The 14,504-nt window shown below is 41.0% G+C and overlaps 1 protein-coding gene across 1 annotated transcript in view; it reads right to left on the bottom strand.

Annotated features, from left to right (window-relative positions):
* COL6A6 (collagen type VI alpha 6 chain) overlaps nt 1-14,504 on the bottom strand; it is a 143,211-nt gene that overhangs the window by 7,302 nt on the left and 121,405 nt on the right. The window contains exons 34-36 of the mRNA XM_046646636.1: nt 10,749-10,845; nt 6,824-7,495; nt 4,011-4,104 (exon numbers count right to left, since the gene is read on the bottom strand). Of these exons, the coding sequence (XP_046502592.1) occupies nt 4,011-4,104; nt 6,824-7,495; nt 10,749-10,845 (863 nt within the window). The remainder of the gene's footprint in view (nt 1-4,010; nt 4,105-6,823; nt 7,496-10,748; nt 10,846-14,504) is intronic.

The raw sequence follows: 14,504 nt of genomic DNA, 5'->3' as shown, positions 1-14,504 counted from the left end.
CACAAGGCTTAAGACTATAAACTTTCCTAAATTACGAATTCTAACGCATCCCACAAGTTTTGACATAAATCATTTTGATTATTATACAGTTCTAAGTATTTTTGTTTCCATTATGATCTTTTGTTCCATTAGTTATTTAGAAGTGTGTTTAATTTTAAAATGTATGAGCTTTAAAAATATTGTTTTTATTCATTTCTAACTTAATCGCATTGTGATCAGACAATTTGGATTGTATGACACTGGTTCTTAGAGATCTGTTATACCTGCTTTATAAGTTAAAAATTATTATAAATCAAATTAAATTTTAATTGAAAATTAAAACAATGAACACCTGTAAACTCTCCACCTTGATTTGAGAGTTGTTACTGTTCCACGTGTTCTTCAGAAGAATGTCTCATTTTCCTGTGCAGGGTTCTATATGCGTCTATTAAATCAAGTTTGTTACTTGTGATTAAATTTTATATCTTTACTAATTTTTGTCTGCTTGGCCAACCAACATTCAAACTGGCGTAGTGAAATCTCCAACTCTGATGATAGTTCCGTGGCAATTTCTCCCTGTAGTTTTTCACTTTCCACTTTGTATATTTTAAGATTATTTTATTACAATGTTATAAATTTGGAATTATTATATCTTCTTCATGAATTGAACACTCTGTCATGATGTAGTGGCATGACCCTCTTTAACTCTACAAAATGGTTTCATTTAAAAGTATATGTTATCTGATATTAATACAGCTATTGCAGCTTTCTTTTTAAAATATTTGTGTGGCATATTTTTCCATAATTTTACTTTCAACTTTTCCATTTCCTTATTTTTTAGCTGTGTCCCTTGAAAACAATTATAGCTAGATTTTATTTCCTTTCTTAAGGCCATCAGTCTCTGATTGTAACTGGCATGTTGTCCATGTATTTTCATTATGATTTCTGATATACTGAAATGCATTTGCTTCTGCTGTCTTACTTGGTGCTTTCCGCTTGTCCTTTTTTTCTTTCTTGCCTTTTTATTTAAAAAAAATTTATTATGTTTGTTTTTATCCCATTTTCCCCTCACTACATCTTTGGCAGTTGGCTACCTTCTATCTATTTTTATTTGTCGTATGTGCCCTCAAAATTTTTACTGCATTTTTATAAGAGTCTAAAGTTTTTCAATAGCCTAGCTACCAGCCCGACCAATACCAGTTCCTGGAACCTTTGACTCCATTTCCCTCCCCAGGACTTACACTGTCATTGTCCCTTTTTCAGTAAAGCCTTCTTCCCCTTAAGGCTCAAGGCTTCATTTTTTTTTAATAACAAAAGATGATTTTATTGGTCAATATCTTTTCTCATGTTTAAATAATAAAGATTTATTAATATTTATAGTCTTGATACAATGTTTTTTCTATAAAATGACCAGATGCCAAATGTTTTATTTTCATAGCCTTGTTAACAAGTCCACCTTTTTGTAACCCTACAAATTAGATGTTACTATTATTTAAAAATACAACATTTAGTTAGATTTACCTAACTATTGACAAATTTTTATCATTCACTATTCTTGCATCTCAGCCCTTCCTGCTGTGGTCATCTTTATTTTCCTTACAGTACATACTTCTGAAGTTCCTTTAGCAAAAGTCTTTGTGGTGAACCATTGTTTTCTGTTTATCTGAATTGTCTTTGTTTTACTGTTATTTTGGAAAGACAATTTTTCTAGGTTGACAAAAAATTTTCTTCCGCCCCTTTAGAGGTTCTCACTAGTTTTGTTGCTTCCACTGTTGCTATTGATTACTCACCTGCCAGCCGGATAGTTTCTTTGTAGACGATCTGCTCTTTCTTTCTGGCTGCCTTTGAGTTTTCTCTGTCTTGGGATTCTGCATCCCCTACACTCTAACTGCTGCTTTCTTTTTATTTACCCTGCCTGCTATAGCTTGTCTTTTCTTCATCGTTTAATACATGTCTTTTATAACTTCTTGAATATAAGCATCTCTTTATGTCTTTGAACATTGTCTCTCATTTATATTTCTATTTTATCTTTCTAGGATTCCAAATAGATGTAGGTTAGATCTTTCCATTCTGTTCTGTCTCTAAACTTCTTATATTTATCTTCTCTGCATTCTGAGTAATTTTTTCAGCTTTATTTTCCAGTTCATTATGTTTCTCTTCAGATGTGTCTATTATTGTTTAATCCATCCACGGAGTTTTACAAGTTGTTTTTTTTATTTTGAAAACTATCAAACTCACAGATTATTGTAAAGAATAGAACTATGAATAAGTACCTGTATACCTTTCACCTAGATAATTCTCCAGCTATCACCATCTTGCTATTCTGTGTGTGTGTGTACACACACATACCTGCATATACATGTATAGACCAATATCTGCATATATGCATATACACACATATGCACACATATACACATATATGCACACACACACACCTCATCCTACTTCCCCTTAGGGAAACCACCTGAAAGTAGGCTGCAGTCTTCACACGTTACTCTTAAATACTTCAGCATACCTCTCTCAAGAACAAAGACATTCTCTTATATGAACATGATAATGTTACTACACATAAGAAAATCCACATGAATCAATAATATCATTCAACACACTGTTCATACCTAATTTCCCCAATTGTCCCCCAAATGTCATTTATATAAGCTTTTCTTCTGATCTAGGATCCTGTCAAGGTGCACACCATTACATTTGGCTGTTATGTCTCTTTAGTCTTTCCCATTCTAGAACAGTGCTCCCATATCCCTCAGCTGTTCATGACATTGAAACCTATGATGAAGTTGGGCCAGATGTTCTGAAGAATATTCCACCTCCTGGAATTGTCCACTGGTTTCCTCATTGTTAGACTTGGGTCATTTCCAGCAAGAATCTCACATAGGTGATGTGTCTCCCCCTGCATCACCTCAGGAGGCACATAATGTCAGATCTTGGTTAAAGTGGGTACTACCACATCTCTCCATGTAAACACACACTTCTCTCTTTGTAATTGACAAGTAAGTAATATGTGTGTTCCTGGGAGGCTGTGTAAATAGCCAGCTCCCCAGCAACCTGTCACCCCGCGGTTTTAGCATTCCTTCACCCTTGCTTGACTCAATTATCACATTGAGGATTACAAATTGGCGAATTTCTAATTCTACCATTTCTTCTACATTTATTAGCCAGCATTCTTCTATAAAAAAAGAGCTTTTCCTCCCATACTCCCTTTTTGGGTCTCTATGTAGGCTTCCAGATTTTTAAAACTCAATGTGTTATATAATCCATTACCATCATTATTCTTTCTGATGTTCAAATTGTCCAAAATTGGGCCAGTGGGAATCCTTTCAAGACATCTCTTTTGTTCTTTTGACATGACACTGTTAATTTTTGACTACTTTCTTCCTGTCTGGCATAACAAATATTCTAGGCTCACATTGTACTTTCCCTGCTGCAGCTTAGAATCAGCTATTTCTCCAAGAAAGCCTAGTTCCTTTTAGTGGGGAATGATGTTTAGAAACCAAGGTCTGGTCATTAGGTACACTTGCTGCCACTGGTGTATCCCATTGGTTGTTTTATTTCAACAATTAGATTTCCTTTTTTTTTTCCCCAACGACGATTAGCCCTGAGCTAACATCTGTTGCCAATTCTCCTCTTTTTTTTCTGCTTGAGGAAGATCTGTACCAATCTTCCTCCACTTTATATGTGGGTTGTTGCCACAGTGTGGTGACGAGTGGTGTAGGTCCTGTGCCTGGGATCTGAAACTGTGAACCCGGGCTGCCAAACTGGAATGTGCTGAAATTAACCACTACCCCATGGGGCCAGCCCCTAGGTTTTCCACTTTTAAAAATCTCTATTTGGTGGTTTTTCAGATCAACCTGGTCATTTTTGATTATCCCTTCTTCCCTTAAATTATATTTTAATATCATGTAGCAATAGATTTCTGTCCAAATAGGATGGAGGAGGAGGAGGAGGAAATTGGAGAGAAGGAGGAGAAGGAGAGGGGGGGCATATTCATTTATCCAGTAACACCAAGCAGATAATACCTCTGCAACTGCCGTGGAGGCTGCTTCGGGTCCGTAGAGCTGAGTCTATTGCACTTTGTTTTGAAGTGTATTGGTGGATATCTGTTGATTGCACCTAGGAAGAGAAAAATCCATGCTGAGTTTCTTATTCACGGCTATTAGCGTTACAGCAATCTGCTCTGTATGCAAAGCGACACTTCACTGTTTTCAATATCCAACAAAAGAAACACCAAGTAAGGTGGCCATATGAGAGGAAAGGAGATTTCTCAGGGGAATCTCTAAAACTGGGTTTCAAAAACATATCTCTGGCAAATTATAGGTGGAGAATTCAACTTACTTTTCAGTAGATGTCCTTAGCTGTTAACATCAGTCACGCATTAGAGGAGATACCATGAACCAGTCCTACGAGTCTGGCCTCTAATTGACATGAACTAGTCAGAATAGTTATTTTTTATTTGCTCCTTTGGAATATCAAAATGCAAAGGGAGAAGGATGTTGCCTTGATGGGCTCTGTATCATCAACAACAGTAGCAAAAGCGCCATCTTGGGTTTAATTCATCAGTGGCTCATTTCATTTGGACATATATTAATTTTTCATAATAATAAAGCACGCCTCTTCCCACACCATTTAAACAGTTAAAAGCCATTTTTTGATGGGAAACTTTAAAAAATGTATTATTTATTTCCTCGAAGCATTAAACAGAACAGACATGTTAAACGCAATGAAAACTCATCCTGGTGATCCAGGGTCATCCTAAGGAGCAAGTCTGTCCTGGGCTGTGACGCGGCAGGCTCCAGAGCTGCTGTTGGAGATGAGGCTGTGCGTGTCTAGTCTCAATGGCCCAAGACTGTGAAGTTTCCCTTACTGTGCATCTGATTTTTAATTTTGTATATGTCTCATCTCTAAGCATCAGGTTGTTTGTCAGCAGTTTCGCTTCTCTTAGAAAATATGTCGACTCTGACTTGGACTGTGCACAATAGCCAACTCCATCAGGGCAGAGTGTTAAGGAAGAGTCACAATGACTTAGGGATCTGGACGAGAATCCCCAGGAGGGCAGTGACCATGTCTCTTTTGGTTACTCCCTGATACCCCGCAGCTGAACAGTGAGTGGCTCAGAGTAGGTACCTAACAAATATGTGTTTATGTTGAACGGACATGTGTGAAGGCCATGGGCCTGCTATGGAATTAAGTATGCAGGTTTGAATATGATTATGTCAAAGCCTTTTCCAACTTCCTGTACTTTTATAGCTATAGTTTAAAGACTGGAGATTTCTAGATACTTAAGTCCTAGAAAAGTGGTATGTAACTGTGTGATAATTATAGTTTCCCAAAAGCACTTTATATATCCCTCACTCACCCCAAGTAATTCTTCTTAAAACAGCTCTTCCCTTTCCCTGGGTGGTGGTGGGGGGATCATTTATCTAATCATATAGTTTGAATAATTACCATGAAACACTACTAAGAATTTTCGGGGACTGGGGAAGGAGATTTCATCTTAAACTTCCTGTCAATTTTTTGCCTCATAAGGAGTGTTTCTTTCCAAGTTTCTCAGAGTCTTTCCAAGCGTTCTTTTGTTTTACTCTTACAAATGCCTCGTAATTATTTCCTTCAGAATGACCCCTAGCCTCCATTTTTTTTTCCCTTCTCTTTTCTAGCTCCTCTTTCTGGTTCCTATTCCAGAACACACCCACATAAATTTCATCCCTAGAGCTTATGCTCCTATATCAGTGTTTTTCAAACCATAATGTGCATGTGAATCACCTAAGGATTTTGAAAAAAGCTGATTCTGGTTCGGAATGTCTGGGGTGGGGCCTGAGATTCTGCATTTTTCACAAGCTCCCAGTTGATGCTGACACTGTTGGTCCTAGACTCACACTTGGACTAGAGGACTGGGGGACACGACGACATCAGTCCCATCAACAATTTCCCGGGGCTCCTCAGACCTCGCCTGTGCTGACTAGTCGGTGTCTTTGCAGCCTTAACTGGTGTCACTGTGTAATGTCAGTGACAAGTTTGAGACACAATTAGAATCTCCCTTAAGTTACACTCTTTAGCCTATGTGTCTACTTTTCTTTATCTGAACTCCCAGGTTCATTCACCATGAAAACGTTCAGGAATCTGAGTGCTTTTCAATCCCTGGAGTCCTAACAGGACATGCCTTCTTTTTATCCATCCTGTTGCACTCAAAATCAATTGCATACTTTCAAGGCAAGCTCACTCCAAGAAATATAGCCCATGGTTTTTTTTTTTTTTTTTTAAATGGGCACCAGTTACACTAATTACTGGCATCATAAAAAGTCATTAACAAGGCTGAGAAAGTTTTGCAAGGATGTATCTTTCATTCTGACAGGTAAAATGGTACCTCCTGCACTTCAAACTCTGCCTTTGGAACTTGTAAAAGCAAAGCCAAGAACTGTTGAATTTTTCTTTGGCTCTCTCTTTTGGTGTGTTAACTGATGAAACTTTCCATCAAAGGGCAGTGTGCTAATGTTACATGGCAAGGGTTTCTACTTTGTAGCCAAAGTCCAGGCTGTGACTTCACACTCCCAGACTACACTGCTCCATGCAGACAGATGTGTGAGCCGCTGCTTGTTATGATTGCTTCTCCATAGGAACCAGAGGCATAAAAAAGATAAGCCAGAAAATTAAATGCTTAGAAATCAGAGGTTTCCTCCCTCCACCATACATCATTACATATTTTCCTTTCTGACCCTGCAGTGCCCTTGAAGACAGACAAGAGTTTTCCAAGAATCTATGTCAACTCATCAACCCTTCTTTTGGGAATACCAAGGATACTCTTAATGTGCAAGAAAAAACAGATTTTACAACTTACGCCTGATTGAGTTTATAAAGGACTTCACAAACTTCACACCATATCTGTGGTCAGGTTTATGAATTCGGCCAAGCTGGACCAAGTGGTGATCCAAAGGGTAGCTGGCCAGCTCTTCCAGTTCCTTGTCATTCCAAGCAGGGCCAAGGGAAAACACAAATAAGGCATAACCTTGACATTTGGCTCTCAAGGATTCTTTCTTTAAGGTTTCCCTGTCCAAATGACTGGTTTCCCCAGTAGATATCACAAATATGACTTTGTTTCTTCTCAGATTGGGTGTGTTTAAAAAGATATTGTCCAGAGTCCACTGTAAGGCGTGACCGATGAAAGTGTCTCCATTTAGTTGTCGAACTGATTCTTCCATGTGCCTCTTCATGAGGCGTTTGCTGTTGTAGGTGGTAAGGTTGAACTCAGTTCTAACAGGACTCCTCTGAGTGTTGGGTAGGAAGTTGGGGGGAGCGTGGCTTAACAGGGCCACCCGGTCTCCAGTGACAGAGGTCTCGGGCTCTGGGGTGATTTCAAAGTGATCTAACAGTGCTCCCAGAAAGTCTCTTATGTCTTCAAATTCAGCGCTTCCTACATGCCGAGAGCCATCCAGAAGGAAAGCAGCATCCACGTAAGACTGCACAGGGGGTGGTCCAGCTTGATCGCAAGAAGCATCCGGTTTGCACACATCTGCAGACCAAAAGTCATTTAGGGTTACAAAACAGAAATGGATGCAGAAGGAGAGATGGCATCCCAAGTATTTCAACATTTGGAAACTGCATAATCTTTGATGTTAAAATACAAACTAAATGACTTTCATATCAACAACAGGAAGATTTCCTTGTACATGGTTTGCATCTATATCTAAAAAGTACACATTTTATACCCAGCATGTGTCTTTTTTTTCCTGAGGAAGATTAGCCTTGAGCTAACATCTGTTGCCAATCTGCCTCTTTTTTTTTTAGCTTGAGGAAGATGAGCCCTGAGCCAACATCTGTACCAGTCTTCCTCCAGTTTATATGTTGGTCGCCACCAAAGCATAGCTGATGAGTGGTGTCAGTCTGCACCCGGGATCCGAACCTGTGAATGTGGGCTGCTGAAGTGGAGCGTGCCGAACTTAACCACTATGCCACAGGGCTGGCCCCCTCAGCCTGTGTCTTGAATTCTATTCACCAATGCTATCTGATTTTTAAAAATTAGGCTACTTTCAACAGAAGTTTAATCCCAGTTGTGTTTTACGTTTATAAAGATTGAAGTGGACAATTTATCTCATGCTTCTAAGAGTTTACTGTACAACATGACATAAAAGCTAATACTCTCTCTAGGTTGACAATATACAGGTTAAATCAATGGCCCTTATCTGCTCACACTGTTCTACCATGAAAAGTAATCTGCTTAAAAAGTAAGAGTGAAAAAAGCAATGAATCTTTTACTTCAATTTCAATAAATGTTTATCACTCAATGTCTAGCTGTATATAGACATGAAGGACAAAAGCTACTGCTCATGTTTGTATCTCCATCGTGCTTCTTAGTTGAAAGCTCCCTACATACTCATTAAATGAATATCAATACTGCCTGTTAACAGGCTTTCATAAGATATGAGGTCATTTTTATAAATACGTATATCTCATTTAACAAAAGAATGTGCAGTAACAAAAACAGAGAGTGAATTTTATTGAATCTGACCACAACGAATAATCAGAGGAATAAAAAAATCTGGAAATGGAAGGATCTTAGAGGTCTTGTAATTTTTTAATTTTATGGAAGAGACTGAGGGCAGGTGAGCAAAATCATTCTGCCAAAGAATAGACCCGTATTGCTAGAAGTTTCTGCATATGAAGTCGGTGTTCCATTGTTAGAGCCGAGGCCAGGTGGCGTGGCAGTGGGGAGGCCCCATGGCCTGACAGCCAGGATGCCTGGGTTCTGGTCTCACGGTAGCCAGTAACGAACATGCTGTGTGCCCCTGTCAAGTCACCACGGGGCCTCAGCTCTGCACAACTGGGTGGTTTGGTGAGATTCACCCAGACAGCCCTTCCAGGCTAACATTCCTTAATCCTAGGTTTTCAGTAATAGTTGATAGTTAAAGGACGAGAATGGGCTCTTTAAAAACTAAAGAGAAGAAAGAGAAATGGAATAACGTGTGCGGATGGTTGGCACTTAGATATGGGCCTGGGCCACAAATAAAAGCAGTAAGATGAAAGGTTAATGACCAGAATGCAGATCTAGGGGCTGTAGCACACTTCCTAACCTCAGCCTCACTCATGGACTCAATGCAGATACGGCTCCGGACAAGTTATGTTTCCCTCACTGAAATTCAGTAAAATTTTATGACCATGTTTAGTGGGCAGATGACGGAATAGTCACCTGTGTGCAGGGCAGTTTCTAAAATCAATGACAGCAGGCTGCCCATTTGCTCAATTTTGTGGGTTTTTTAATTGCAGGGAACGATAGCCAAAATATCTTCCATTGTATGCCTAAGAGAGAAAACAAGGGTTTAAGCCAAGAAATGGAGCCAAAATCTATCCCCACTCACACATGTGCAGCTTCTGACAGTGCAACATACCAGCCGGCTGCTGTAACAGACATGTCTGAAAGCACAACCGTGAATAGAGAGGGTGGGCTGCATCTCCCCCCAGCACGGTTAGCGCTGTAACTGCTCCAAGCGAGAATGCCAGTGCCTAACCCACTGATGGAGAGAGGGTAAGTGGGCCGGGGTGGGGGGGGTGTGGGGGGATGGACGGACAGATAGACGGGTATGGAATGGAGGGAGAGTAGGAGGGAGGAAGGGAAGGAAAAGGAGGGAAGGCAGGCTGGGGGGGGCGGTGGGGGGAGGTGGGGGGAGGGAGGGAGGGAGACGATTAGAGGGAAGCAGAGGGGAAGACAGAAGAGAGGTTGTTAGAAGAAATCCTACTTTTCCCAAAGAGTTACCACCTCCCTGTGAGGTCATTTATATGGCAAGCGTTAGCATCTCATTGATACACATGGAGAGGGAGAGGAATTAAGCACTTTCTTCAAGGCCAAATACACAGTTTCAGGGAGGAGAACAATGGGATCTCTGTTACTCATAAATCGCAGGCGTTTTACAGCCAGCTTTCTTGGGTTCGATCTGGCTGTGGGCAAATTATTTCATCTGTCTAAGCCTCATTTTCCTCATCTGTAAAATGGAGCTGATAATCGTTCAAACGTTTTAGGGTGATGATAAGGATGGAATGAAACAATTAGAAGAGTTGGTCAGAACACAATAAGCACAACAGATTAAGCATTAACTGTCACGGCCGTCATCAATGTTACACGGAGCAAGGAGAACAGTGCATGGCTTACAATAAAGGTTTGAAAACTGTCAGCTATCACACCCACCAGTAATCTCATGGCTTCCACTGTCTCCATACTTAGCAAAACACTCAAATTATTTGCAGACTCAAATACAGGTCTGGCCTGTTCTCTAGCTAGACCTATAGATTGTACATAAAACACAATAACAGACACAAAAAACAGCACTGCAAATCTGTTAGATGCTTAACATTTGAGAGTCCAAGAAGCCTCTTTCCAATGAGAAATGCATGAATTTCTGCTAATTTCCACTTCTCCTGTAAAGCACTTCTTTGGGGTTGTGAACATTTGTTATTTAGAAAACGCATAAGTATACTTTGCAGCATGAAAAACTTGGCAATGAGACAGGCTAAGTTTTTCTAAAAATCACTGCTGTTTCCTGGAAGCTGCAGAGAGGTTGTCGTCCTCCTGCTGTGATACCCAGGAGACCTGCTCGCTGGGCTGAGAGACTCCATCTGAGGATGAGGGAGTGTGACGAGGTGAGCCCAGAGCCACAGGGACATTCTCCCAAGGCCACTCAAATCCTTGCTGCCAAGTCCCAGCTGCTCCAGCCAAGGGTGACTCAACGTGCTTGACAGGCCTGATCAAATTATGTTCTCTCTGTGGGTCTTACCATAGCAGAAAGTGCACCGCTGGAGTCTCTCTAAGGCTGGCGCGGAGTCAGCCCCGGGTGGGATCATTACTACTTGGAAGGTGCCAGTGTCATCGATCTGCAAGAAGCAGAAGCAAGAGAAAGACAGCTTAGTGGGTGGGGCTGCAAGAATCCCCCAGGATTGTTCAGAGCACTGCGATCTGGAGAGAGCAACACTGCTCCTTCCAAGAAGGTCTCGGGGAGCTGCAGCAGGTCAGGGTGGCTAAGAGCCCTGCTGGGTTTAAACCCCGATGCTTGCTTTAGCTCTGTGACAAGCCTCTCTGTTTCCTTGTCTGGAAAATGGAATAATCACACTACTACCCACCAGGGCTGCTGTGAGCATTAACTGAGTTCTTAACTGAAAAGCACTTACTGGCACAGGGTGGTACCACGTGGGTCATTAGAGACCACAAAACACTTCCCATCCGTTATTCCCCAACACAGTGGGTTTGTTCTTATGTTCATCACCCCCGTTTAACAGATGAGGAAACTGAAGCTCAAAGAAAGGTTAAAGCATTGATCAAAAGACACTGAACAAGGAAGCCGTTTAAGGAAGAGATTCAAAGACCATCCCCTTCCTCCAGTCCCAGAGAACCAGTTGCAAGCACATGGGGCACTGTACAACTATCTTTGAGTCCCCACCATGACCAGGCATTGAAGCTGGCTCTGCAATGCAGACCCAGAGCCACGTCCAGGCAGCTCCACGCTGAACAACTCCCAACTCTTTCCAGTTGGCCCCATTGTTAGTAACCAACCTGAGGCTGGAGAACAGGGAGAAGATAAGGAGGCCCCAAATAATGAAGAATAATCAGCTTGTCACTTAACTGATTCAGAGGTCATTGATGGTTGAAGAAAAATTGTAGATATGATTCTACCTAATGCCTAAGAGATGGGACAGACGACATTTAGTTTCCCCTGTGAATCCTATTAGCTTACTCTCCTCTTTCTTCATGGAGATAGGACTTTGGCCACCATGTTTATATGGGGTGATTCCACCTCTCTAAGCAGAGCGGATTGCACCAGGGATGGACATTGGAGCCAATCAGGTCCATTCTCTCAGGAATTTGGAACTGAGGTCCTGAGGGCAGTGAGTCTCTCCACATTAGTGGTAAGCACTAACAGAGCTGTAGGCTGCCCAGATTCCATCTTGTGGACTGAGGAGCAAGGGAAATGGGAACGAGGGAGGGGAGCTTTCCCCGAGGTTTATCTCTGTTTCTGTCCGTCTTTTATTTTGTGTATAAGAGATGGAGAAGTCTGTACTCGCCAGAACTCCTCCCTGGGAGACCACTGTGTTTGCCTTCATAAGCTGTCTGGGTTAGAGGGAGAGACTCGGAGGGAACACGTGGCAACGGAAGCTTTTAGCTAAATTTCTAGGCAGAAAGATACAGAGAAAAGAACATGCGGTGCCTGGGAAAGACTGAGAGGGAAGAAACAGAAAGTAGGGAAGGTGAGCATTGTGTGGTATGAGAGAAGAGAAAAAAGAAAAGAGCCTGTGATAGGAAGGCAGTGGACACGGGACAGGGGCAGTGGTGACAGGAATGGAGACGTTTTGTAGTGGAATGCTGTGCTCTGCATAACGGTCCTCTCCTTCTCACTCACTATCTTCAGTAAAATCGGCATTGCTCACTTATTCTTTATGCAGATGGATTCTTTGAAGAAATGCTGAATTGTATGTGTGTATCCAGGTGAACATAGGGTGAAAACAGAGGCTGCTTACCTGGACTCAGAGCCAGAGGACACCTGGCTTATATCCGGATCCTTATAATAAATTCACTTAGGGTACGTAATGAGTGTACTTAGGCTAGTTGAAATTGGTTTTGCTGATCTGTAAAGAAAGAGTCTTGACTCTTGACTAATACAACACCAGAAACAATTAGTCTGTATCATTAATGGCTTTTAGTAGGTATCTGGGCAATGTTTCAAGTGAATCATGCCTTCACTTCATCAGGATTGTGATGAATGACTAGAAACCAAACCCAGAGAACGTGGATCAGACCACCTGGTAGGCGCAATGTGCTTCCTTATTGCCAACTACAGGATCCAGGAAAAAAAAAATCACAGAGGTTTGAGCTAGAAGAAATCTTAGAAACCATATAATCCAATCCCACCATTTTACAGATAAGGAAAGTCAGCCCAAAGAGGGATGGAATACAGAAGGCTCCAGTTTAAATTTTGCTCTTGCCAAATAAGATCTACCTTTCATCTTCTGCACGAGCTACCTTTGTGATGACAGTTTCATGTCAGTGGGTCCTAACAATTCAGAGTAGTGTTTTCAAGATGCTGTCCAGGGATTGCTGCAAATTTGTTAACTAGTTTGTGTTTTGTATGTCTACAATGTGACAACTTCCATATTTCTGGCAGTGGCACTAGTTGACAATTTAGACTTCACATTTCATCCTGTGTCAACATGTTGGTGTCAATCTAAAACATCATCCTTCTCATCGATTCTAGTGCATTCCTTTACTGGGAGAACGGCACAGGTGTCTGTGCTCTCCCTGCCCCCACAAAGGAATCTCCTGATCAATCAAGTTTGGAAGATGTGGTTTTAGAGATCTCTCATCCTACCACACATCACTGGAGCAACTATAGTTAGCACATTACAGAACATTCCTTAAGCTGAATGTGGGCTGGGATTTAAAATAAAAGGGTCCTACGGTTCACTTCTCTTCTCGCTTTTCTGTGGATTCAAAGCAGGACCAGCTTGGATGGAAGTGCAGCTATAAAGTCCACAGATGGGTGATAGATGGCATTCAGCAAATGGTTCTGGATGATGCCCTGTTCTTTCGTTTGTAAACATCATGGGGCTCCATAAATTGGTGCATTCAAGAAAAGACGCAATCAGTGCTATGCGTAATCTTCTTTCTTTAGACAATTCTATATTAACAAAGGAAATTCTTTTAAAAATGAAAAGGTTGGGTGCTTGAAGTGCTAGAGTTTCCCATTAAAATTCTCCTCATTTCAGCTCTGTCTCCAATCATCAGAATAATCAGTAATGTCAAATATCACACAATGTTTCTCTCATCTTCAACGCTCAACAGGAGAGTAAAAGAACAAAATTAGGCTAGGTAAAAAGGGGACATTTCTTATAAGTATATTAGAAAGGGAGACCCACTCTATATTAGAATTCTTAATGTGCAGCAAGTCAAATTTCACTAGAAAAGGTAATCACCAAACAAATTTAGAGGAAAAACCTTAGTGATAAAACAAAGCTGAGACTGAGGTTTTTCTAGTCAAAAATGGTCTTCCATTTCAGAAGGGATGAGGAGCTTGTTACTCAGCGTCATACCATCATGAAAAATTTCCAAGATAGTGATCACAGTCCGTTTGTGAAGGAACATAGGGAAATCAGCCCATGTTGTTGGAGCAGCTGCTTCTGAGTCCGGCCACATGTGTCTGCACAGGTCCCAAATTTCACAGTAGACCACTGAACTCGCAGATACATCGAGATTTAGAAAAGGCATGATAATTATGAAATAAGCTAGGGTTTTAAAATATGGCCGCCCAAATAAAAATTCGTTGAGTCATTAAATTTTTGAGTCTGTTCTTAGAATAATAACACAGAACAGTTTAAGTGTAGGTAAGCACTACTGAAGAGAATGGACAGAAGAAAGAAAAAGAGGGCAAACGAAGAAGTAGTAACGTAATTTCTCTTTTGTAAAGTCAGGTGTTGGGTTCTCCCCAACTTGTATATACGCCTCCGTTTTGAGCCCTTGTAGACAACACTGCTTAGTTCCATCC

Source organism: Equus quagga, chromosome 1 (assembly GCF_021613505.1).
Source record: "Equus quagga isolate Etosha38 chromosome 1, UCLA_HA_Equagga_1.0, whole genome shotgun sequence".
NCBI lineage: Eukaryota > Metazoa > Chordata > Mammalia > Perissodactyla > Equidae > Equus > Equus quagga.
This window is presented reverse-complemented; position numbering and strand designations above follow the sequence as displayed.